Source organism: Lissotriton helveticus, chromosome 10, assembly GCF_964261635.1.
Source record: "Lissotriton helveticus chromosome 10, aLisHel1.1, whole genome shotgun sequence".
Classification (NCBI taxonomy): domain Eukaryota; kingdom Metazoa; phylum Chordata; class Amphibia; order Caudata; family Salamandridae; genus Lissotriton; species Lissotriton helveticus.
In genome coordinates, this window is record NC_136071.1 from 171,065,046 (window position 1) to 171,090,140 (window position 25,095).

At 44.8% G+C, this 25,095-nt stretch overlaps 1 protein-coding gene across 1 annotated transcript in view; it reads right to left on the minus strand.

The window, feature by feature from the left end:
- RADIL (Rap associating with DIL domain) overlaps positions 1-25,095 on the minus strand; it is a 444,288-nt gene that overhangs the window by 136,703 nt on the left and 282,490 nt on the right. Inside the window, exon 3 of the mRNA XM_078665013.1 lies at positions 14,648-14,955. Coding sequence (XP_078521139.1) covers positions 14,648-14,955 — 308 coding nt within the window. The remainder of the gene's footprint in view (positions 1-14,647; positions 14,956-25,095) is intronic.

Genomic DNA, 25,095 nt, shown 5'->3' on the forward strand with positions numbered 1-25,095 from the left:
TCTGGTCAGGAGAGGACATGCAGAATGCCTCCCAGCCATACACACCAACAGCCAGCTCGGTGCGGGATCTGACCTGACGCAGTTCTATGGTTGCTGTTAGTAAGCTCTAACAGCCATGATCTTTCTGATAGAGCTGCACCCTGTCTGACGTAACGGTAGGCTTTAAGTCTCAGGTCCTCTTTGGTCTATTAGGGGGCAAGTGGTTGTAGATAATGTGGGAGAACTTTCCGTTGTCCCCCTGTTTGGCGCCCCTCACGAGTTTAGCAGCCAATAACTCACTGCGAGGTCAGGAGATGTCCTCTTTGGACGCCATTTTGAGGTCAGGCACAGGGTCGGCGGCGGAGGGCAGCAAAGGGAGCCGGTGAGGAGACTTTTTATTATAATAAAAGGTAGATAGGGCTGTAGCTTGGCGCCCACGTAGTGGTCGTTACCTTGTTGGGTGGAAGAGGTGACTCCGGTGGGGGTTCGAGTCAGGCGGTGTCTTCTTTGTACGCCATTTTGGAGACAGGTGGTGGTGGGCAGCAAAGGGAGCCGGTGAGGAGACTTTTTACTACAATAAAAGGTGGATAGGGCTGTAGCTTGGCGCCCACGCAGTGGTCGTTACCTTGTTAGTTGTAAGAGGCAAATCCGGTGTAGGTTCGAGTCAGGCGGCGTCTTCTTTGTCCGCCATTTTGGAGACAGGCGAGAGGCCTGATATGTTCCCAAGGTTAGTTGCTTGGAGGCTAGTCCGCTTAGGAATTGGAATGATGGCCGCTTAACACATCTGACTCCTGGCAAATTACAATGGAAGCCTGCAAAATTCGTTGTTGGGATGTGCAGAGGATAACCAACTTATTATTAACATGGGTGGGAACCTCTACTCTGAAAACCTTGAATTGCATTTTAATAATAAGGCTATAGAGGGATTAAGGGACTTAATTACACTTTGGTGGGTTGCTCGCTGTCCAACCAGTGTGGGAGAGGTCACGACCTTCACCACCATTGCAAACAACCATCCGGTATATTTAGGGATCCCCATCTAGTTAGAGGGGATCTCTCTGCTGTGAAGAGATCTACTGTGGTGGCAGCTCCCTTCACAACAGTGAATTTTGCCAAGAATATGCAATGAATAAAGCACCTGCTCAGTCAATGTTTTTTTTTGTTCAGAGAAAATAAACTCTCAAAGTGGGAGTTTGTTTTCTCAAACAATAAAATAAATGAACCAGACAGGCAGTGAGCTTTTTCCTGTGTGTACGAGCCATTTAACATTTTCAATACAGACATGGGTGAGAGAAAGTGACTGCCAGTAGTCCCGCCCTCAGTAGGATGGGATGAACATCACTGTGACCCAGTGGATGCGTGACAGACATACCACCGGGTCAGAGGTTACCACCAGCACAGCCGCTGCAGGCTCTTGTCGCAGCGCTCATAGCAAGAATACACACCAACACGGAGGTAGGCTAGTTGCTTCCTTCTTTATTCCCTGCCAGCCTCACACTGGCTTACAGACTACAGGCTTCCTGTGAAGCCCCTTCCTCTTCCTGTTTCCTGCTCGCCTGTCCTGTCCCAAGCATGGTCAGGCGGGACGATGTGACATCTCCCCTGTTTTGCAAAGTCTCACTTCCTCTAGATCTCTTCGACCAGACGTCGAGGTTTTCTTATTAGACGTTGCGGACGTTCCTTGTGTCTCGGTGCTGGACTGTGATGATTTGTGGTTTCCACCATTCGCATGGGACTGTGGTGGTTCTGGTCACTGCTGTCACTCTGGTTGGAGGAGTCACCTGAGGGTTGATCGGACGTGAACTCGTGTCGGCTGCGCCGGCTACATTTTTTGAAGTGTGAGATGTTTCTTGTTATTTGCTTGTGGTCAGTTTTGGCTGTGACCATGGTTCCTTTCCTCTTAGTGACTTGCATGGGAGTGTCGAGATATCGACTGTCTGCCTTGGCTCGTCGATCACCTCGCACTATCACCCAGTCTCCTTCTTGTATGTCTGAGTCCTTGGCGTGTCTACGCTGGTCGGCGTATGTCTTCATCCTGTGCTTTTTGTTGTGATCTATTTCCACAAGGGTATTATGATCAACCGTGACATTTCGTTGTTGAGGAGTCGCATTCAGCATGGGTAGTCTCGTTCGAGGCGCCCTTCCTAGCATCACAGTGGCTGGGCACTGGTTGGTGGTGTTGTGTGGCGTGTTTCGATATGATCTTAGTACTTCGTTCAATGTCTGCTGGATGTCTCGGTGATTTAATTCTGCTTGCTGGATTGCCCTCTTTAGTGTCCCCATGAATCGTTCCACCATGCCATTTGCCTGTGGCCACAGTGGAGTGATTTTCTGGTGTTTGAAGTTGAGATGAGTTGCAAAGTTAGTAAATTCATGGCCGTTGAAGGGAGGCCCGTTGTCTGTCTTTACTCGCAGTGGGATGCCCCAGGCTGCAAATATCTCATCGAGCACTGGGATCACAGTCGTTGCTCGGGTAGATGATATCAGGTGTGCGAATGGGAATCGGGAGTATTCATCCATTGCAACAATGATGTACTGCCCTGATTGTAGTGGTCCAAAAAAGTCGACCGCAACTTGTTGCCATACTCCTTCCGGTAGCTCTGACATTTGTAGTGGTGCTGGCGGTTCTTCCCGGCTTACCACTTGGCATGTGAAGCAGTCTTTCAGAGTTGTCTCTACCATGTGATCAAGGGTGGGGAACCAGACTCGTTCTCTCAGAGCTTTCTTGGTTGCATTGATGCCTCTGTGGCCTTCATGTGCCAGGTTGATGACTCCTTGGCGTAGGTTGAGTGGAATCACGATTCTCCCCCCTCTTAAGAGGAGACCGTTGTCACTGATTGAGAGTTCATCACGTACGCGTTGAAACGCGGCCAGATCTTGGCGAAGTTGAACCGAGTCCTGAGATGACTGTTTCGTGTCTCTCCAAGAATTTGTGCGGATGCGCGTCATCACGGCCTGTACGAGGGGGTCAAGTGCAGAAGCCTTCTGAATGGCTTCAACTGGAACCGTGGGAGGACATGCTGCATCAACGACAAAGAGGAGATATTCATCAGCCACAGAGAGTGCGGTACGGGCACCAGCCAGTGGGTGTCTTGACATGAAGTCAGCTGGGTTTTCAGCTTTGCCTGGTTTGTGGACGATGGAGAAGATGTAATCCTGTAGGCGCAGGCCCCATCGTTCAATGCGCGGTGGCATTTTCGCATTGGGGTTTCCAAATATTGTAATAAGTGCCTGATGGTCCGTGATGATTGTAAAATGTTTGCCATAGACAAAAAGATGGAAGTGTTCGCACGCCCACACCACAGCTAGGCTTTCCTTTTCCGGCTGGGAGTATGCTTTTTCGGTATCCGTAAGACTGCGGCTTGCATAGGCGATGATGTGTCGCTGGTCTGTGTCTTCGCGATATTGGGCTAGGATGGCACCCAGACCCACCGGACTGGCGTCTACTGTGATTTCGGTCTTTTTTTTTGTGTCAAAATATGCCAGGTTGATGGCTGACCCCACAGCTTGTTTGATCACGGAGACAGCTTGCTGGCATGCGTCCGTCCATTCGAATGGCTGACCTTGGCGAGTGAGTTCCCGCAATGGGTAGCTGATCGTGGCGTAGTCGCGGATGTAGCGTGCGCAATAGCTTGCCATGCCAAGGAAGGAGCGGAGGTCAGTCACATCTCGGGGCTTTGGAGTGTCAGCTAGGGCCGCTACTTTTTCCGGGTCTGGTCTCATGCCCTGTTTGGAGAATATGTGTCCATAGAACTTTAGAGTGTCTTTGTGGAATTCACACTTGCTGGCATTAAGTGTTAGGTTTGCGGTCATCAATGCATGGCAGACTCTGTCAAGGGCGGTGTCATGTTCTGTTTGGTCTTTCCCGAATACCAGCAGGTCATCGCTGTAGTTGAAGGCATTTGGGATGCCTTGTATGACTCGCCTGATGGCTTCCTGGAAGATTTCAGCGGCCGAGGAAATGCCAAAGTTCAGGCGTTTATAGCGGAATAGGCCTTGATGCGTGGTGAAAGTCGTGATGTATCTCGACTTGTCGTGGAGCTCCAGCTGGTGATAACCCTTATTTAGGTCGAGTTTGGAGAACACCGTGGCGCCGTTGAGTTTGGTGATCATGTCGCTGATGTGCGGCCCAGGATGGCGTTCCCGCTCGATAGCGGTGTTGGGTGCGCGCATGTCGACACACAGCCTGACTTTGTTGTCCTGCCCCTTTTTAGGGACCACCACGACTGGCGATACCCATGGGGTGGGTCCTGTCGTGCGCTCTATGATGTCCGTTTGGAGGAGATCTTGGAGCTCGTCGTCGACGGCTTGCTGTAGGTGGAACGGCACCTTCCTGTGGTGTTGAGCAATGGGTGTCACGTTTTCGTTGATGTGGAGTTTTACCTTGAAGTGGTTCAGCTTCCCGAGCCCCTTGAATAGGTTGGGGAACTTCGCAATTATGTCGGGAGCGTCCTCCGTCATGTAGAGGAGTTCTACGAGTTTGAGTCTTTCTGCTGTGGGTAAACTGAGTAGACAATCTGCCACCTCTGGTCCTTCTACTACATGGATGTAGGCATCGATTTTCCGGTCCTTGAACGTGAGAGTGGTGTGGAAACGGCCTAGGCAGGGTAGTGGCTTGCGTGACATCCACGTGAATATGCGGACAGCGGCATGTTCCAGTTTGGGTTTGTGCTTCATGGTTTGATATTCTAGGGCACAGATGTAATTCAGAGAGGCTCCAGAGTCCAGGACAAATTTGGCTGGATGGTCTCCTATCAGGATGTCGAGTTTTGGATATCGCTTCAGTCGGTCCGGGTCTGCTACCATGCATATGTACTCATCACTGTACTCATCACTGTCGTGTGATGTGGGGTTGCGTGATGGTGATTCACTGGAGGTGTCTCTGCGTGACCGGTGGGGTTCTGTCGCTTGACGCCTGGTGCGGGAGCCACTTCCGGAACGACCTCTTGATTGGTATGAGTAGGCTGATTGGATGCTGGAGTTTGATGAGCTAGATGAGCATCTTCCCCTCTCTTCTACGGCTCGGGCGTGATAACGTGCCTCACGTCCTTTGGCTGACGATCTGTGACTTGGGTGTTTAGCTTGACATGCGATCTCAAAGTGGTTGTCTCTCCCACAGCGGTGACATCGTTGTCCGATTGCTGGGCATTGTCCTGAGTGTGGGTAGTCCTGTCCACATCTGTAGCAGGTGGGTGTGGACTTCGCAGAGGTGGGTGTGGACTTCGCAGACCTCGTGTGTCGCGAGCTTCGTCTTGAAGACGTCTTCCGAGTAGTATAGGACCTGTGAGATTTGGATGTGGGCTTGGTGGTCTTGGGGGACCTGTGTGCCTGAATTCGCAGAGCGGTGTCCTTTTGATCAGATGATTTCTGTGTCCCCATCCGCTTCGCGTAGTCTTCCGCTTGGTCATTAATTCTTGTTAGTTCTTCAATTTCTTCCAGTGTATATGGCTTTTTTAGGAGTCTCCGGCGTAGGGTTTCAGATTGGCATCCATCGATGATGCGGAGTCTCAGAGCGTCTTCCGTTTTGAAATTGTCGAAATCGCAATGTCGCGCTAGTCTTCTTATGCGCATGATGAAGTCGCTCATGCATTCACCTTTTTCCTGCGTGGCCAGGTTGAACGTGTGACGCTCATAATCTATGTTGCGTTTGTGGACAAAACGTCTGTCAAGGGCAGCTTTAGTTTCTTCATAAGTAGCTGTTGCTGCGTTGGGCAGCTCTTTGATAATTTGCGCAATGTCTGGGCCAATCAGGTTTCTTAGAGCCACCAGTTTTTGTTTAGTGTCTTGCACCGAGGACCCTACCATATAGTCTTCAAAATCTTCACTCCATGTTTTCCACGATGGGCCCATGCTGTTGCCCGGCGTCAGTGGTAGTGGCTGTGGTTGGCGCATGAATGAGGCTCCGATGGGATTATTTGCCATGGTGGGCACGTCTGTTGGGGAAGCTGGGCTTCCTGTACTTGGAGCTGGGCTTCCTGAGCTTGTTGTGTTTGACACACTTGGAGTTGTGTTTGCAGTGCCTGAGGAGCTATCAGGGTCCAGGTCGGACATCTGCACCTAATTGATCTTGAATGGCTGGATGAAGCGTTGTCCAGGCCTTGTTAGCTAATTGCATGCTTCACGACAGTTCTTATTTTTGTTATTGGCTGCCTTTTTCTCCAGCACAGTCCTTGAAACGAGTGGCGCCTGACTTTAAGATGGCCGCCATGGAGGGTGCGTGGGTTTCGCCGCGCGGGACATCATGCCTCGTGTGCTCGCTTCTGGCGCCTGCTCTTCAGGTATTTTGCGCGCGTGAGAGAAGCGGCGGGGTTAGGACTCACCCTCGCTCCTCGCTCTGCCCCGGTTCTGGCTCCTCACTCCTCGCCCCGTGCCCGGGACTGTACACTGTTCTCCGGTGCTAGGCGGGGGCCGGCTGCTTACTTCTGGGGGCACGTGGTGGTCGCGCTCTGGCATACGCGCCACTCTCTCGCCTTGGGCAGCGGTTGTGAGCGCTTGGGGTGTCGTTCTGGCGCACACACTCCGGCTTCTTTGGCAGCAGTTTGGCGCTTCGTGGCTTTGGCGGTACCGACGTCGATCTCGGTGTTCAGTTCCCGCTGCAGGGTTGGTGGTTTTCCCTGACTCTAAATAGAGTGGTGGAACGGTCAGTTTGTCAGGGAAGGAGGACCACAAGGCACATTACCCATTCCACCAAACCCTAAATAATCCCCTCAATCTGTAAAATAGTTAGGTTATCATCTATGTGAGCTGGGTACTTGGCATGCTCTCATGAATGCGTTTGGCTATTCAAGAACCTCAACCGTGAACTATTGATCAAATATTATTATTCTGTATGGGGTCAAAGGTGTATTCTCCACCCTTGATGTTGAAAGCCATTTCATGAAAAGGTGGTCACTCTAACAACGTCTGTGTCTACATTTAGGGAGGACATACAAGACTGATTATAGATTATGTGGAGGTAGTTTTGACCTTGCCCCCTGGAGACACCATGAACGCTGTTAGCTTGGAACAGTGATTTTTGCCCTTAACTGTCAATGTCAGTACATTGACGTTATTGGTTATACTATCACTAAATAAGAGGGGAAGAGAAACTCTTGCTGCCTACTTACTCAGAGCAGCACCATCTTGTATTCTATAGCCAGTGACAAAAATATAAATGGACTTTGTGTCATTTCTTTTCATTTTTAGCAAACACGTTTCTCTGATTTGCTGCCTTCTGTATCTAGAAGGTTGCTCAAGTCCTGTCATAGAGTATACACACGTAAACAAATTCATTGGCATCTAGACAATCTAGCCTTCCATGCTAAAATACCATATACAGATACTATGGAGCTTTATCTAAAGTTGAAATTGGAAATGTTTACTACACGATACTTGAGAGGGATTTATGGAATGCTTCCCGAGAATGAAATATCTTTTGGAATCTAAGCAACACTCTCTAAATGTATGTCTGCTTTTGAGTACTGATAATCCCAATCAAAATAGATGTTCTTATATTGTCACCAGCAACTAAAAGATGTTTTAAATATTTTAAGAAGATTAAAAATGAAGGCACAATTATTGACTGTTGATATTCATACAAGGTATATATTTTACATATACCGGATATTTAAATGATACTGTAAAGTGATGATCACTATACAATAAAAGTGAAAAGAGCAAAGTTTTAAATGCTGACAGATTAAAGTATTATGGTTTGTTTAGCGTTAGTTAAATTGTTAAATAGGATTATTAGTGGAGAATCACCACTGGATTTATTTGCTTTTAAATAGAACTGTTTTTTATGAAACCTTGGTAAAGGCTGGATAAAAGAATTACAACTCAAAACTGAATTCCATTGTATAAATATCATTGAAATGTGTCATTCAGCCTAAAAGAAAATGTGAATTAAAAATGTGAAAAATAATGAACTGTAATATGTAGTAGAAATGTCTACATTTTGTGAAAGACTGCCTATCTTTTACCCGTGACCTTGTGGCGTGAAGTCTAAATCGAGGCACATGCAGATGCATGCATAATCAATAAGGCCACTTTCTAGCTTCAGGCATTTCAAGCAAATCTTGCACTTACACTATAATCCAAAAACCTGTCCACATAAAAGTAATTTTGTCAGCCAACAGCAGACAGTTCTCAATAACATATGCATATCACCCTCTTGAGTACAATCCAATCTGCTTTTCAGAATAACCAATAAATATGCAAATAACCTCCACTTACATTTCTTGTATGCAAATTACCTTTATACATTAGTCATTGTGGAAATCCTGAAACCCAGTGTTGATTTAACAATTCGGCGGGTTGCTGAGACCAGCCTTTTTCCAGTTTAAAAATGAATGAAACCAGACTCGTCCACAGAAGGCTCTTATAACGCACTCGTAACCACGGTTTGTCCACACAGGTGGCGTAAAATAAAATAAATATGTCTGGAAAACTTTTCAGCCCTACAACAGTTTTCCATCGTAGATGATCCTGGCACTAATCTTTTCTGGATTCAATCCACTGGGAGACCTAAGATACAGCGCTTCTAGCCTGGAATATCGAGCAGGTAATATCGAAATACCTTGATATCGTAGTCAAAATACCAAGGAACAAATAACGAGAAGGTAAGCGCATATAGATATGTATAGATTTGGCATTTTAATTACAGATCTACGTATCTCAAAGTTAAACACATCGTCAAGGTACATAGATTTGGAGTTAGGTATACAAAATCTACACATACTCAGCTGTCTATATTTTGGTCCTCGATAATGCCTAATCGATATTCTGTGCCTACACCCGATACAGACATGTAAGACACAACTTCACACATGTCTGCAAACCCAGATTCAACAAGATGTTTTAATTGTTGCTTTTAAATTCCACGCTCTGCCCTGCTCCTGCCCCATTGGGTGCTACAACTCTTTTTTAGAGAATGTATATTGATGTTCAACCATAAAATGTAATGAGAGTTTCTCATGTTAAAATTACATTACTGGCAGCTCCCTGCCTGTTTAGAGAAGTTGACGAGCCTGCCGCACTTTTTGTTGCAGACATTAAGTGACGGTGTTCCCTGTTCAAGAGCGCTAACTGCTATTAAGAAGCATAACAGCCGTTTTCCCTTCATCTCCTGCTGCTTACTAACACACCATTTTCCCAACAGCCAATTGCTGCAATGGGCTGACTGCGCCTTATGTCTCTATCAACTCAGTGGAAGGGACTGAAAGCAAAATCCGGCTCTCAAAACCTCTTGGAATGTTCAATAGGCCTGACCACAAATTAAAAAGCCATCATAAGTCACTCCATATTTTTTACATATGTTCCTTTACATGTTTTTCTCTAAATCCAATTAAAATAAATACTTAACCGGCATGTACCAATCATGTAACTGAACCATGGATTTCCATTCATCTTCCCCTTGAAGATAATGCCAACAATTCCCACCCCTATTGCTCCTTACTCTCACTGCTATATTAAGTTTGGCCTTGCCTTTCTTTCGTTTTGAGAAAAAATATCAAAAGGACCTACTAAACTTCAAAACAATGTGCACCTCCCAAAGCAGTACTCCTTAGTCTTACAGATAATGCTGAACAGGAAGCTCATCCTCACATACTGGGATGGAGTGCTGACCATCAGCAGATGCATCTGAAATACTATCGCCCCACACCGAAGTGATTGCAAAGAACCAGGTTCTAAGATAAATGTCAGGGTCAGCGGAGGACGTGGACACCACAAAAGTTGGGACAATAGCTATGGCTCGTTTCATTATGCAAACCATAACTCCAGTATTACTCGCATGGTGCATCAATTATCACAATGTATAATACTGTTTAGCAACTGAGTCATGGTATCAAGAGCAATAGGCTTTATGCATTTGTGATGACTGTTGAGCAAGCCTGGAAGCAAATTGTGCGTTAGCTAATTACAGATACAGTCGGCATCGTAATTAGTGGGTGTGCAGTTTGCACAATATTCAGGGGCAGATTTACAATAAGTGGCGCATCCCTGCATATCAGCAGGGATGCGCCACTTATTGTGCGCCATTCCTCCTCCACCGTGGATGCACCACATTGACAATGCGGCGCACCATGGGGCAAAAACGGACAGATGCGTGACGCATCTGCTGCAGTAAAGGCGGTGCATTGCCGGAGTTGCGTCGCAAGCGAGACGCAGCTCCAGCAATTCTCCGGGGAGCCCTATTCTTACAATGCTGCATCAATCCTTACGCCTGCTTCAGGCAGGCGCAGGGTTTTGACGCAGCATGGGCCCAAAAGTGACTGAGTGAAATCTTGTAGATTTCACTCTCTACTTTTGGGAGGCGTTCCAGCACCGGAACGCCCACCTCCCCTGCGATGGAACGCCTCCTTCTGGCGCAGGGCTTTACAACGTGACGCATCTGGGAGATGCGTCACGTTGTAAATACCCCGCACCATGGTGCATCTTTTGCGCCGCCGCTGAGTGACAGAAGTGATGCAACAGCGGCGTAAAAGAGGCGCAGGGGGCTTGTAAATCTGCCCCCACGTGTTTCACACCTCAAATGGTTGATAAGTCATTAATTGTCACCACCCCCACATTCCGAGTTGAACACGCTTAGACTTTCTGCAGTTTGACCTCATGATTTGTGGTAGATTGACCTAGCAAAAACATTGCAGGCAAGAACATTTGGTGTGCAGAAATTCCCTTCAATTTTCGTCCAGGTTCAAGAGCAAACAGGAGCATGAACCGAATCATGATTAGTCGGAGGGTTCAAATGAAGAGCTTAGACTACTATTACCAAGAAATAATTTAATAAAACTCGATTTCTTTCCCTGTATCCAGAGCTAAAGAAAGCTGCATCTAACAAATCAGAGCTATCATTCGTGCATATCCTGTGCCAATTGTTAGCAGCAGTGTTGTTCAAATTCTATCATAATGATCATTTAAGGGCGGAGAAGACAATACAAAATTGAATTAAACACTACACTCCTCCTTTTGACTGGCTTATCAATTCCAAATGGCCAGATATTGAACCTTACTGGGCACTTCTGAATTAAATGTTGTGTTCTTTCAACGCAGCCAACATTTCTGCGTCTAACACCAGTGGAAAACATGTGGGAATTGATGCAGAAACACCGATCCCCGCATATTATTTTTCAAAAACCTGTCATTTACTACATATCCCCACCCCTGAATTCACTGAGACCTCAGGACAAGCTAATATCAGTGGCGTGGAAATAACATTTGGATTACACCAGCCACTCTTAATAGGGGCTTAAGGCCTAGATGTAGGTAAATGTGATTTACCGATTCATAAATACTGAATTTTAGCGATTCGGTATTCATGAATCGGTAAATCATATGTAGGTAGAAATTCGGTAAAAAATACTGAATCGGTATGATTCGGTATTTACCGATTCGGTAATTACCGAATCGGTATTTGCCATTGATTCCTATGGGCCTTGAAGCCCATAGGAATCAATGGCAAATACCAATTCGGTAATTACCGAATCGGTAAAAATACCGAATTGCCAAGGGGGACAGGGTGTCACTTTGACACCCTGTTGCAGCCCTGTTTCTGGCTTGTGTGCCATGTGGCCCTAAGTGCGTTATTATGCTAATTATCTAAAAAATCTGGTTTGACAAACTTGAATTGCTTGCCATGCATGCATTTTGTAACCCTGCATTTCTTTCTTTACCCATTATATTGCAGAAGGTCCGGCATCTCCGACTCGCATGGAGCAATCTCTCTGCACGAAAGGGTCATTGACTGTTTTTATTTCTATACCAATTCCCGCCTTCGGAGTTTGTTGTTGACAAACGAGTAACTCTGTAAAGCTGGCGAAATTAATACAGTGCTTGCTTCTCAAAGTTGTTTCCTTCAGTGCAACCCCTGCACTGGGATCTGCATTGAAGGTTTAAGAGATCCCTGTCAGGCCAGTGGGGGATATCTAAATTGGGCAGAATATACTCCTTTAGGCAGGGAGGCATCAGAATGGCTGAACGCCTAATTTTTTTAAAATGGCATTCATAGTCTACAAGGTTTCTTTATATGCCAACAACAGGTTGGACAATATCTCTCCTTTTTCCAACTAAGGGGCCGATTACGTTGTCGTTAGGAAAGGCTCTGGGTGGGATTTGGTATGCAGAATCTGATTCGCAATCCTTGTTTCCTAACGCATCGTACAGATTTCCCAACGACCAATTACGATGCCCGGAAACTGTTCGAGCAGACCGAATCGGTTCCGAAAGGCATCCAGACAGCCTGAGTCTTTCAGAGCCGATTCATACAGCTCTATGGACAAGGTTTCCGGACGAGTGATTACGATGACCGATTCAGACAGCCGTACCGATTCGGCTTGTCCGAGATGAAGCGGCTGCCAGAATGTGTCTTTGGGGGCCGTTGCGGGCCCCCCCCTTCATACTGAGTCTTACGAATGTGGCCCGTGGGGGTACCCAAGGGACCCCTCTTCCCAACCATGCCCAATGTGGCAGGCACCATGGGGTGCCCCCCACAGGGTGCAAGGTTTTCCTCAACCACCCCTTTTTTCAATGGGAGCCTGTGTTCTCGTTCGGAACACAGGCTCCAATTGAAGTCAATGCGAGTCCAACCGAACGATTTTGGGAAGCATCGTGATCAGTCGTCTGGACTCACAGGACCCGATTCATTTTGAAAATATTCCGGAAGTGATTAGTTCAGGACAGTTTCCTAACAACATCGTAATTGGGCCGTAAGTAGATGAAATCTATACACTGTAGTAGAAAGCAGAGGCAGACTACTCCTCACTATCAAGGAGGAATCAAGGAAGCTGCATCCGCCAAGGTAAATCCTTAAGCCTCAGGCAGTAGCTTCACTCTGCTGTGGGTCGAGGTGCAGAGGGTTGTTCACATGCAGCACGGTACGCTAACTAAAGAGCTAGAGATGTAACAGCAACATGGATACAACTCTACTTTCAGTTTTTCACCTCTTTCCCAAGAAGATTTGCCTAAAAGGACTAAAGAATTGAAGTGCCTTCTTCAAGGATTTTGAGAAGGAGCAATAGAATAATTTTCCACTCTGTATGTTCTTCTTTTACAAATATGAACTTTGTCGCCGGCTTTCTTGATGCCTTGAACACACATGAACCAATCAGATCTCAGTAGTTCCCAGCTTTAGACAGTGACATAACACAAGATAATGGGGCCCATGTGGAGGGGTGCCCAGAACCTCCTCTAACTCACCGATATTCATGAGCTTTCAACAGAACAGGGACCACCCTAAATGGTGGTGTCCCATTGCACCGCAGGGGATGCAGAGTTATGCATTACGCCCCTGACTTTGTGAAACCACTCCACTAAAGGCAGCCAACCTTGGTTAAGGGTATTCTGGGAGCATTTTGTTTGATGGTGATGAAGCCCTTCGATCAATCACTGGTCAATGTGCCTCAAGCTGAGCATGATACTTTAATCTTCAAACCCTAACCACATTGGACCATCACAGAGTTTTGTGTTTGGTGCTTCTGCAGTTTTCCACTCTGTTTTTGAGGAAGACATTTTGGGGCCTACTTGAACTCCCTCCCATTTCCAGACTGTCTACTTTAAAAAAAATATATATATATATAGCTTTAAGTTAAGCTAAACATGTCTTGTGTGAATGAAATGCCTAAAAGGCTACATGTCAAACTAATTGTAAATTGGGGTACATCTTAGATTTAGATTGAGTGATTATTCGATCATATTCCTGATTTTTAGGATTGTGATATCACATTTTATTTAGTTTCAGTGATTGTGAATGCTGTGCTGTGTGTGGTTTCACCCAGGGAGCATTATGGGGCTAGAAGCTGCACAGTCTCTGCCATGAATGTTGGGGTAGGAATTCATACTACAGAGACACCTACCTGATACATGTTACAGCTGCTTTCTTTCTCCTACTGTCAGCAATTTACAAGGAAGATTTTATGGTCCTCTTTTTATTTAACCAAATACTAGTAAATTAAGGAGAAAAGTCTGCAAGCGAACTGGGGGAGAAGTTGAACATCTAAACTACAATCCACACTTTGGTCACAGCTGGCAATATTTCCAAAAGTTATGTGGGAAGTCAAACAATTAAGTGTTTGAATTTGTATGCATTTGAAAACGAAACCTGGTCTCACTTCTGTAGGATATGGCAACTCACTGAGGGACTCCATGAACCCATGTGGGCAGGAGCCGACAAGATAAGTGCCTCGACAAATAGTCTGATCTGGTATAGGATTGGTGTATTTTAATCCTTATAATACACAGTGTTAGATCTCTGCCTACATTCAATCACATACAATTGTATTGCTTTCCCTCTAACTTCCAGAATAGCTGTATACAATAACATGGTGGCCAGTCCTGGGCTTAGAAATATACTAATGGCATTATTTACGTTAATAAAACAATATGAAAACCTGCTCGTAACGTTTAAACTGCAGGACAATGTGTTAATACGGGAAAGACCATATTATTGATACAATGTTTTCTTTTTTTGATGATATTCTGATCACATATTGGGTAGCAAAATCGTAAAATTTGCTAAGGTGTGGATCTCCACTATGTTAACCCTTTGGTTTGCATATGACCTCCAGGATGGATGATGGCTTGGTATATAGGAGGCCTTACTTAGGTGATTGGCTACTTCCTCCCTCCTGCATTATCAAGAAGTCCTAGTATCATTTCATAGTCTAAAAAAGATAGAGCCGGTTTCAGTGCTTACGTGTTGCTGACTATATCCTTGCAGGAGCAGTAGGTGAGGTGATTGGTAGAGAGAGTACCGCACCACACCACCCTTCTCCTCTGACGGACCATTAGTTTCCTCCTTGCCATTCTTGTTCCGCATGGCGTCTGGCAGGGTGGAGTAGTGCCGCTTTAGCTCGTCCGCTTGCCCGCCAGCAGGATTCAAGCTGGTCTCACTCGAGCTGCGGCGAAGCGTGGGTGGGGTCAAAGTCCTATCACAGCCAGATAGCAAGGTCATCGCTCCCTTTGCTCGATTCCTCTGCAACTTACGAGCCTGGGCATTAATTCCTGAAAACCAAGAGAATTTAAATAATGTATATATCAAAATTTCTTTTTTCATTATCTCACAATCAATACACCAAACATATATTATTACTATAGACATGTGGATACTGCCCACAGCTAACTGGGGTTCGCTCTCTCCGATGTATAGCCCTCCTTTCAAAATAAAGTGTATACTATGTAATGTCAAATATATATATATATACATTTATGTCATGGAATACTAGTAAAAATGAATGTAGTCAAGAACACAAATAAGAGGGTGTCTTAGCATGGGCACTTCCCATCAGTATGTGCCAACGCCTTACCAAATACCATAGCGTTCTTCTCATTTAGCATGGTGTTAATGTACAATCTTACAAAGGTGTGTCACCGCAAGACCCCGGTACTCTTTTTATATTAAATTAGATGCTAAATAAGATTGCTAGCCCTCTGTTGGCCTTATTGAACTCCTCATTAGAACAGCACATTGTGGCACAATCTTTTAAAGAAATGATTGCACTCCCACTATTGAAAATAAAACGGAGACAGCCTGCCAGTGAAGAATTATTGTCCAATCTCGCAACTAACATTGTATGCTGAAGTGGAAGAGACTGATGCTGCTCAAATATTATGTAATCATCTAATGGAGAGCAGCTTCCTCAACAACCTCTAATCCAGGTCTCGCCATTGTAACAACACAGAGTCGTTCTACTAGCAGTAATGGATGATTTGAGGTCGGTTGTGGAATAGGGCCAAGCCAGTATATCAATACGCTTATCCTTTTAGACCAATCAGCGGCATTTGACACGGTGGACCATGCAATTTTGTTAAACCGTATCAAGGCCACTGAATTAGAGGGTTCATCTCTTAACTGGCTGTGTTCTTTTCTAAGTGATCAGTATCAAACCTTCTTCTTATTTGTCTAACAATTTGCCACTCTCATGTGGAGTACCATAGTGTTCCTCTTTGCCTCTTCACCTATAAAATATTCATGTAAGACCTTTAGTAATTGGCTAACAATTGGAGTAAAACAAATATGTATTTTGACTCTCAAATTAGGATTTGTCATGACAACAATTTCTCTACTTAGGAAAGCTTAAATAAAAACGGGATGCGTTTAAAACATAAAATGAATCGTTTAAGTTTAATGGCACCACTGCCTGCTCTTGAAAAATATTTGTTTCCACATTCATGAAGGGGTCCTTTGGGGATCCCTTCCCATTTGCAAACGAGTACCACTTCCTTTCAGATGTCGGAAAAATATTAATGTTTTGCAACCATAATTCGGTCACAAAACATTCATACATACACCACTTCAATTCTGTATTTGGAAGGGACGCCCTAAAAATGCCCCTTCCAAATATTGAATCGTTAAACCAAATTGTGGGTTGGAAACAAGTTGCCGAATCGCAATTTGGTATATGTACATTGGAAATTATTTTTTAGCTTCAGAAACCGTCCGGTTCTGCAAATCGGCCCATTTCCACCCCCAAAAAAGTTTTTTACTTAAACCCCATTGACTCAGAAGTTCACTGAAAAAAACAAAGGTTAAAGTGGCATTATAGTTAGGTGAAAATCTCGATAAAAACAAGCCGTTTTAAACATACAATACCACTAAAATTTACCAGTTCTAGTTATCTTAAGTAACTATAAATTGTGCCCTACGGTAACTGTAACTCGCGCCTTTGCCATGCACTGCTAATTACCCCACATATTACATCACTCATGACAGATTCATTTACATCATTGATAATATCAATGCAACAGCCACCATAACATTATTGTTGAGAAAACTGTGTACGCCAACCCATTCGCGCAGGCCCCCTGTCCACGCGACTTCGGGTCCCAGGAGACCCCATCCTAAGTTTTTTTTAATCTAAATGGGATGGGGCACCTGCACCCCCTCCCCGAACCACAAGGGGCCTCGGGGTATCCAACTCCTGGGGCCTTTATGGGAAAAGGATGCATGGCCCTCCTCCTCAACTCAAAAGTGTGCACCACCTGGGGCAATTTCTTAAATATAGGAGACCGGGGGTGTGATGCCTCCCTCAGAGCCTCAACGGACCTGGGGGCCTAATTCCATTAAAAAGGGGAGGGGCCGCATTGCCCCACCCCATGAGCCTTAACCTGTTGACAGCAGCGCAAATTCCGCCGCGGTGCAGGTGAAATAAAGGGTGGGCATGGTTCGGATGGCCCCGGCCGTCCTCCGCACACGCCCACCGTGACATCGAATGGCCCCCGGCCGTCCGACTCACCGAAAGGGTTAATATGCTGGGTGAACCCTAATCCCCGGGACTGATTGCCATTATAAAGGGTAGGGTGGCCACGCAGCACCCTCCCCGAGTCTTAATGTGCCCCAATACCCTTGGACCGAATGCTATAAAAAAGGGGAGAAGGCCACGTGGTTCCCCTTCCCGAACCTTAATAGGCTCCAGGGACCCCATCCCCCAATTCCGATTGTCATCATAAAGTGGAGAGGAGTTATGCAGTACCCTACTCATGCCTTAATAGGCCACGAGTACCCCAATCCCCCGAGGCCTATTAACATTATATAGAGGTGGGTGCTGCGCTGCCCTCCCTCCCAGATCCTATTGTTGCCCCAGGGACCCCATCCCTGGGGGCATCACTTATTTGTAGCATCCACCAAGCAGCAAGATGGGGGCCGCGAGGGAAGCTCCAGGGCCTCCGGTGCCCAAGCTGGCTCCCCACATACTGCGGGAGCCAGCAGCTAGTTTTGATGGCTCCCACCGGGCTGGACCATTATGTATTTCCGTGTGCATAAGAGTGTGGGTAGGGAAACACAAGTCTGCTCCTACCCAGTTGGAGCATTTTTAAAGCTCCAGTCGAGTGACAGAATACATGCCTTCTACTGCCCAATCTCCAGGAGGCAGGGAGACATGTTTGCTTCCACCTAGCAGCAGATTTTAAAATGTTCCTGCCGAGCAGGAGCAAACATATGTTTCCCTGCCCACACTGATGCAGGCAGGGAAACTACTGTGTCTTGGGGTGGGCTCCCCTGGAAACAGGCTGTGAGCCGGCCCAGGGGGATGGGTCCCCAGGGCCTTAAGAGGTTCAGGGAGGGGTGTTGTGCGTGCCCTTTTAAATTTAGTTTGTAGGAAGGGGCTCCCTAGGCCTTTTAAGACCTAAGGAGGGGCTCCCTCCCCTTTTTTAATAGCATTTGGTTTGGGGATGGGGACCCCGGGGCCTAATAAGGCTTGGCAATGGGGGCCGCATGCCTCCCCCTCTATATATTATATATGGGCCCCAGGGGTTTGGGACTCTGGGGCCTCACAGAGGCTCAGGGCAGGGGATCCCGCAGCCCCTCCTCAAATGAAAAATTGTACACCACCCCGCCACCCCCCGTCCCCCCCAATGCCGTGGCCCACTCTGGGTTTATTTAAAGGGCAGAGCTCAAGCCTGAGCTTTTTTTGCCATAGATTTGCGAATTTGTGGCAATATTTTGTTTTCAAAGTTTTTGGCCCCCAGGTGGGATCCCTCTGAGATTCCACCACTAGGCCTAGGGGTCACAGTATCCCTACCCTGCCCCTTATTTCTTTTTTAACCTTTTTTTGTTAGGAGTCAAGACTGAGTTTGAGTCCTAAGATGGCTGCCACCACATCGCTGTTGATGTAGAGGCAGTCAATCAGATCTCAGCTTGAGATCAGTTGGGTTGGTGGGTCCTCCGTTATGTGATATATACAAAGTTATTGAGCATTAATTGCTCTAGAACTAATGTACGGATTTACACCAAATCACAAAAAGCACTCTTTCTGATATCAAGATCGAGCTTTCAGAAAAACTTTGTGTAAATCTGTTCTGCGGTTTGGGCTGTAGCTGTGTCTAAAGTTCCCATAGAAAAATAAATGGGGAAACATGTTTTGGGGTCAGCCGTTTTTCTTGGCCCCAGCCTGACAGATCACCCCAAAACTTTCCATGCACAAACTAGTCAAAAAGTAGGACCTTTTTGGAAAGTTTCGGAAGATTCCTCAAACGGAAGCAAAGTTATTTTAGCAGCAAAAAAAAAGGCATTTCCTATGGAAACATGATCTTAACTATAACTTCCCGTTCATTTCACCTTCATCTTAAATCCTTGCAGAGAGGCGCTGCAATAGGAGCTATAAAAAGGAAATCAGATCTACAGAGCTACATGGAAGTGAGTCTACATCTTGTGCTGGAAACATTTTATCTTTATCTTTATAAAGCTCACCAGCTACACATCACATGAAGACTTAAACTGAAAATACAAGCATAACATATGCTGCACACATACAAATGTGCAGCTTATATTCTGGGGGGAATGGATGGACCACCGTTAAGGTGAGACTGTACCGATTTAAAAGGCAAGATGCATTATCCTTTACATCCACCTTGGCCTCCCTTCGAAACCCTATTATTTCTCACTCTCGTAATCTTCTTAATCCTTTTTTATCCTCCTCTTATCATCTATTCACTCCACTCATCTACAGCCTATTTGGCATAATAAACACCTTAGGGTTCGTAATCGTTCCATATTCTGGAAGTTCTGGTATTCCCGTGGTCTGAGATGGATCTCCCAACTTATTTCTCATGGTCAACCTCTTCCCTTCACTGATCTTCAATCTCAAGTTTCCTTACCTTCTTCTTCCCGTTCACAGTATAATTCACTTCGTCCCATTCTTACTGAATTCCTTCAATCTCTACCTACTACTAATGACATTCCTACTATATTTCAATCTATTTAATCTGTTTTGGATCATTCCCCTTCTGCTTCTTTTCTCTATAAATCTATCCAATTTTCTGGAGACAGAGCTAAATCTTAGATTGAACTAGCCTGGGAACAAGATTTTTCACAGAATTGGTCAATTCCCTTCTGGGACAAGATATGGCTAAAACTCCATAAAACCTCTAGGGCTGACAATACCACGCAAACCCTTTTCTTCATTTACAACCGGATTTTATTTACTCCATTAATCTTGTCGACTTTTTCCTCAGACACTCCCTCCACTTGTTGGTCTTGCTCATGCCCTTCTGCTGATTTAAAACACATGTTATGTGCTTACCCCTCTATACTCCAGTTTTGGAAACTTGTTTGGTCCCAAATCCAAAACATTTTAAGTTTTGCTTTCCCTTCTCCATTACTAACATTTTTCTAGGCTCCCTTTCCCCTATCTACCCACAGCCTTCACAACATTACGCACTTATAGACCTTTTAATAGCTATCGCATTTCATCTCATTACCTACAATTGGAAACAGGCTAACAATGTCACCTTTCGCTTTTGGTGGAATGCAGTATGTTTTCATCATCGCCTTGACACAAACGATGTTTCTCCCATTTCCCTGGCAATTAAACGAGACCTCCTTTGGCTCCCCTTGACCAATTTTCTGTCTTCCGTTGCTCCCCCGACACATACTTCTCAAACTAGATCAGATGAGGTTAAAAAATCACCATGATTCTCCCAATGCCTTTGATCATTTTCGGTATTTAATCACCAGTTATCTGTTTAGTATTATTATGCTTACGATGATTTTTTCTTACATATGGTTTGATTGACATTTTCTTATGTTTTACTTGATACTTTGTAATATTTTTCCCTTTTTAGTTTTTACTATATAATCCATATGGTTGTACCATTTTGACTGTTTCTTCTTTTTCCTGTTCTTCTGATTTCAATAAACTCAAACTGAAAAAAAAGCAAGAGGCAGTAGACTCCTTTGCATGGCGTTCTGATAAAAAGACCTAGGATCCTAATTTGAACCTCAGATACCTATCTGGGCCATAAAGTCCACTGGGGAACAACGAAGGGTTATCCAAAACAAACTTTGAGGGCAGGATGATACACCCATTAGCACAGGGTGGGAAATGTATTAGTAGACAGCAACATTTATATGGATTGTATCAACCTCAGAAGGATGAACTGCTACATTGGCGTTCCCAAAATCCGAACCTGCACCTGCAGGTCAGACACAGATCACAACAGTCAGCATGTTACTCAAAGAGATATTGTTCCTGTGCGTTAGGGTGAACCAAAGCCTAATGCAATCAGGACTGTATACGGTACGATGTAAATACCATAACAGTGCTTCAAATCTACTGTTGTTCTTGTTAAATCAAATAAAGACTCAACTGGACTCAAGGGTATACATGGAGAATGAACAGTTTGAGAACAAGAAAAACAATTCATTTCTGAATACTGCAAGCCTCATATGGTCAACATATGGTCAACATACTGAATACCTTCACATTTCGTTCTCCTCTTACTGCTTGAGGGGCACTAACAGCTGGCATGTGTGGCACTAGAGTGCTCTGCTGCCAGAGGCTTTCTGCAGCTGGAACTGACATCACTGAGAGAAGCCAGGTTAGGACATTCAGTGAGAGCCAAGAGGCAGCCAATGAGTCCAGATGTTAGAAAACTGGAAACGTGCACCTATAAATCTGTTCAACACTTGGTCGCCAAAGCAAACCATGTTTAAGTAACCATCCACTTTGAGATAGAATACTAAATGTAAAAGCAAGAAAAAGGGTTATTTTACATTATGCAACTGGCCCTGACACTGAAAGGAAAATTGGGGACTATACAACCACATATGGATATGTATTTGGTGAACAACTGACTGCCCTTGTGCTCTTCAACAAGCAATGCCAAACACTCATGTACTTGTTATGAGAATAAATCTTAACGGGGTTTACATTTATAATGCAGCACTGTCCTACATGTGGGGGATTTTGCAATACAAATATAAAACCATACAAGGCTTAATTAATTATTGAAAGCAGCTATGGTTTATACGAATACTATTGCCCCCTAGAAGGTTGATCTTACCCAATAGTGGTTATATGCTATATTTTTGATGAAAGACATATTGCCCTCATATAAGCCATTTATAACTGCACAGTAGAATGCCCCAGGCACAGTGAACATGTGACATCCGGCTCCCCATTTGTTTCTGTTGCATTTTCCTTAAAAGGTGTGCAGTATTTTTTTCTTTGTCTGCTGATCATCAATAAAGTACTTGATTGGCGATAAAGGTACACCCATTTACCATAGGTGTCTACCGCTGACTGCGCCAGGCATAAACAAAAAAAGAGTGTCATCTGGTTTCAAACGAGACCACACGAAGGAGCAACGAAAGGGGGGAGACGGCCTCACTCAGGACGTTTAAGAAAGCCCTCACTCACCACCTGGTGATGACATGCTTCATCATTGGGCCCCACTAAAGAGGCCGAGTGCCTCTTTAGTGTGCTTCAACAGATCTCAAATCACTTGCACTCAAGACAACCGAGCTGCAAGCACTAACAATACAGAAACCATATATGCAAATACACAAGGACATGGTGGTGCTCAGAACCAACCCACAAATTTTACCCAAAGTGGTGACCCACTTTCATGTCAACCAAAGCATACAGCAACCAGTTTTCTTCAGAGAACCTAAAACACATATGGAAAGAACCCTATATGAAATCAAATTGAACTTCCAAACGCATGGCTACTCTATAGAGTGTCCCTGTGCAGCAGTCTCATTGACTGCTGATTTCATAGTTGAGGAACAAAACTAAAAGCCAAGATCTACTTATCCTTCACCGCTAACATAATCAACGTTAGACTTATTTTTATATTGGTGCAGAGAATTTCATGCATTGCCTTCTTCACTGTTGACCAATAGTCCTGTAGCAAAGGGCATTCAAGAAGCATATGTCAATCATCTGCACTCAACAAACCGCATCCGTGACATCTTGGGGCGATAACTGTTACGAATGTTTCCAATTTATATGGGGTCCAATATAACCTATTAGCTGTGAAAAAGTGATTCCTTTTTAAATTTGATGGCTTGACTACTTTATACAGCAGCTTAAAGGAAAGTTGCCACAATCTCTGTCGCTCCGTCATCTGAATAACACCATCGCAGATCTCATACAGTGCTTTAACTTTCTTCTCTTCAAAAGACACCAAAGTCCGTTACCAGTCACTTACTTCCTTCTTTTTCGGGGCCTCATTCTGTAGCTTCTTTTCAAACTCCCAAAATCCTCCAGTCTCTTTCCTGTTTGCCTCCCCCCAGGATAGTAACTGCAGATATTTAAACCTTGAGAGGGATCCCCCTGTCTTCACCATCAAGATTTCCCATGGCACCACCTCTTTAATCATCACGAGGTCCCCCCAAAGCTCAATTCCTGCCCTCCTAATTGGGATACTTATTTGATCTTGCAAACATTCCGGCGTGCCTGGTGAATCCCATATTGGTGCCCACCCTGAATAGTATCCCATTCCCAATATGTTCATTATTCCAACCCACAGGATAAGTGCTGTATTTAGCGTCTTCAGTCTGACTTATTTGAAGATTTTTTTTGCCCCGAATTTATATAGAAACCCTTTCGCACCCCACTCCTTGACCATCCCCCCTAACAGCCCACCCCATGCCATGGGTCCCTGTGTACCTAAAAGAGCTCTACAGTTCTTAAACTGAAATGCCATAAAGTATAGCCTTAGGTCCGGAAGTGCCAGCCCGCCTTCTGCCAGTTTACACCGCAATTTCTACCAGGACATATGTGCTCACCTATCCGCTCAAAAAAAACTACCCAATTTGCCCTGTATTTTATCGATCAGACCACTTGGGAAAGTAAGAGGGACACAGTTAAAAAGAAATGTCAATTTAGGCAGTCACACCATTTTAATTAGATTTTTTCTTCCATATGAAGTCAATGGAAGGTTCTTCCATCTAGTAAGTTATTTCTCAATATCCTCTGCTACCCTCTCAAGATTATGCTGGGGGATATCCTGTAATGAATTGACAAAGCTGATTTCCAGATACCTGATTTCTCTCTGGATACTTCCCCTCCAATCTGGGATATTCCAACATATAATCCCGGTTTCCTCCTTATTCAATGATCATCCTGAAAAAGCTCTGTATTCTTCCGCTAGTAGTTCTACCCTTGGAATTGTAACGGCCGGCTCTGCTGTATAAATTATGAGGTCGTCCACATATAGGGCAATTTTCTTTTCAAATGCTCCTGTACAGACCTGTTCATCCTGACGAAGCACCTGGGTAAATGGTTCAATATATATATCAAACAATAAAGGGGAAATGAGACAACCTGTCTCGTCCCTCTAAGGATAATAAAACTCCTAGTGAGAGCACCATTAAGAAGAATCCTAGCTGGAGAACAATGGTATAGGACTTTTAATGTGGATATAAAATACGGCCCAAACACCATGATCTCCAATACTGCCCATAAATAATCCCAACAAACACGATCAAAAGCTTTGGCGGCGTCCAATGTGACAGCCGCCAAGGGGACTGACCTTGATGTAGCTATGTCGATGCACCCTATTAGCTGCTGGGTCAATTTATGCATTTGTCTCCCAGGAATAAACCCCTTTTGGTCTTCATGTATAAGCTGAGGAGCAATTCTGGACAACCTCCCTGCTAAGATGCTTACAAAGATCTGATAGTCTGCATTCAGCAGGGATATCGGCCGATATGATTCTGCTTTTGCCGGGTCCTTAGCAGGTTTTAATAACAAGATTATAGAAGCCTCCCTCCATGATTCTGGAACCTGTGTCTCGCCAATATATATCATATTAAACTGACTTTCCCATACAGGCAATACTTCCTCTATTACCATTTAGTATACTTCTGAGGGAACAGCATCCAACCCAGCAGTCTTCCCATTTTTAGCTCATTTAATTGCTCCCCTGATCTCTTCTTGCAAAATTGGAACTTCCATCATTTTTTCCCCTTCCTCATTCATTACAGGGAGACCGAGCGAGCTAAGCCAGCTTCTTAACTTTTGGGAATCAGGAACGATATCTTCCTGTGAAAAAAGTGCCATTACATGTTCCCGCATAGTTTCTCAGCTATCGAGCATCTCCCTTGAATCACCCCTCAACTCTTTTATCTTGTTTCTAGATCTTTCTACTCTGGCTTTCCAGGCTAACAATGCTCCTGCTTTCTTCCATATTCAAATTCCTTCATGTGCGCTACTTGCCATCTTGCCTTACACTTTAGTTCTAACCTGATTTAAAATTTTAGTTGGACCTCTTATAGCCTTTCCATCCTTTCCCTTTCTCCCACACTTATGGAATGCAAAGCATCCATATTCATTAGTTCTGCCTTATCTTCTCTACATTTTGCACAGGCAAGGCTTTTCAGGACCCCTTGCATATATGCCTTGAAGGCATCCCATACTA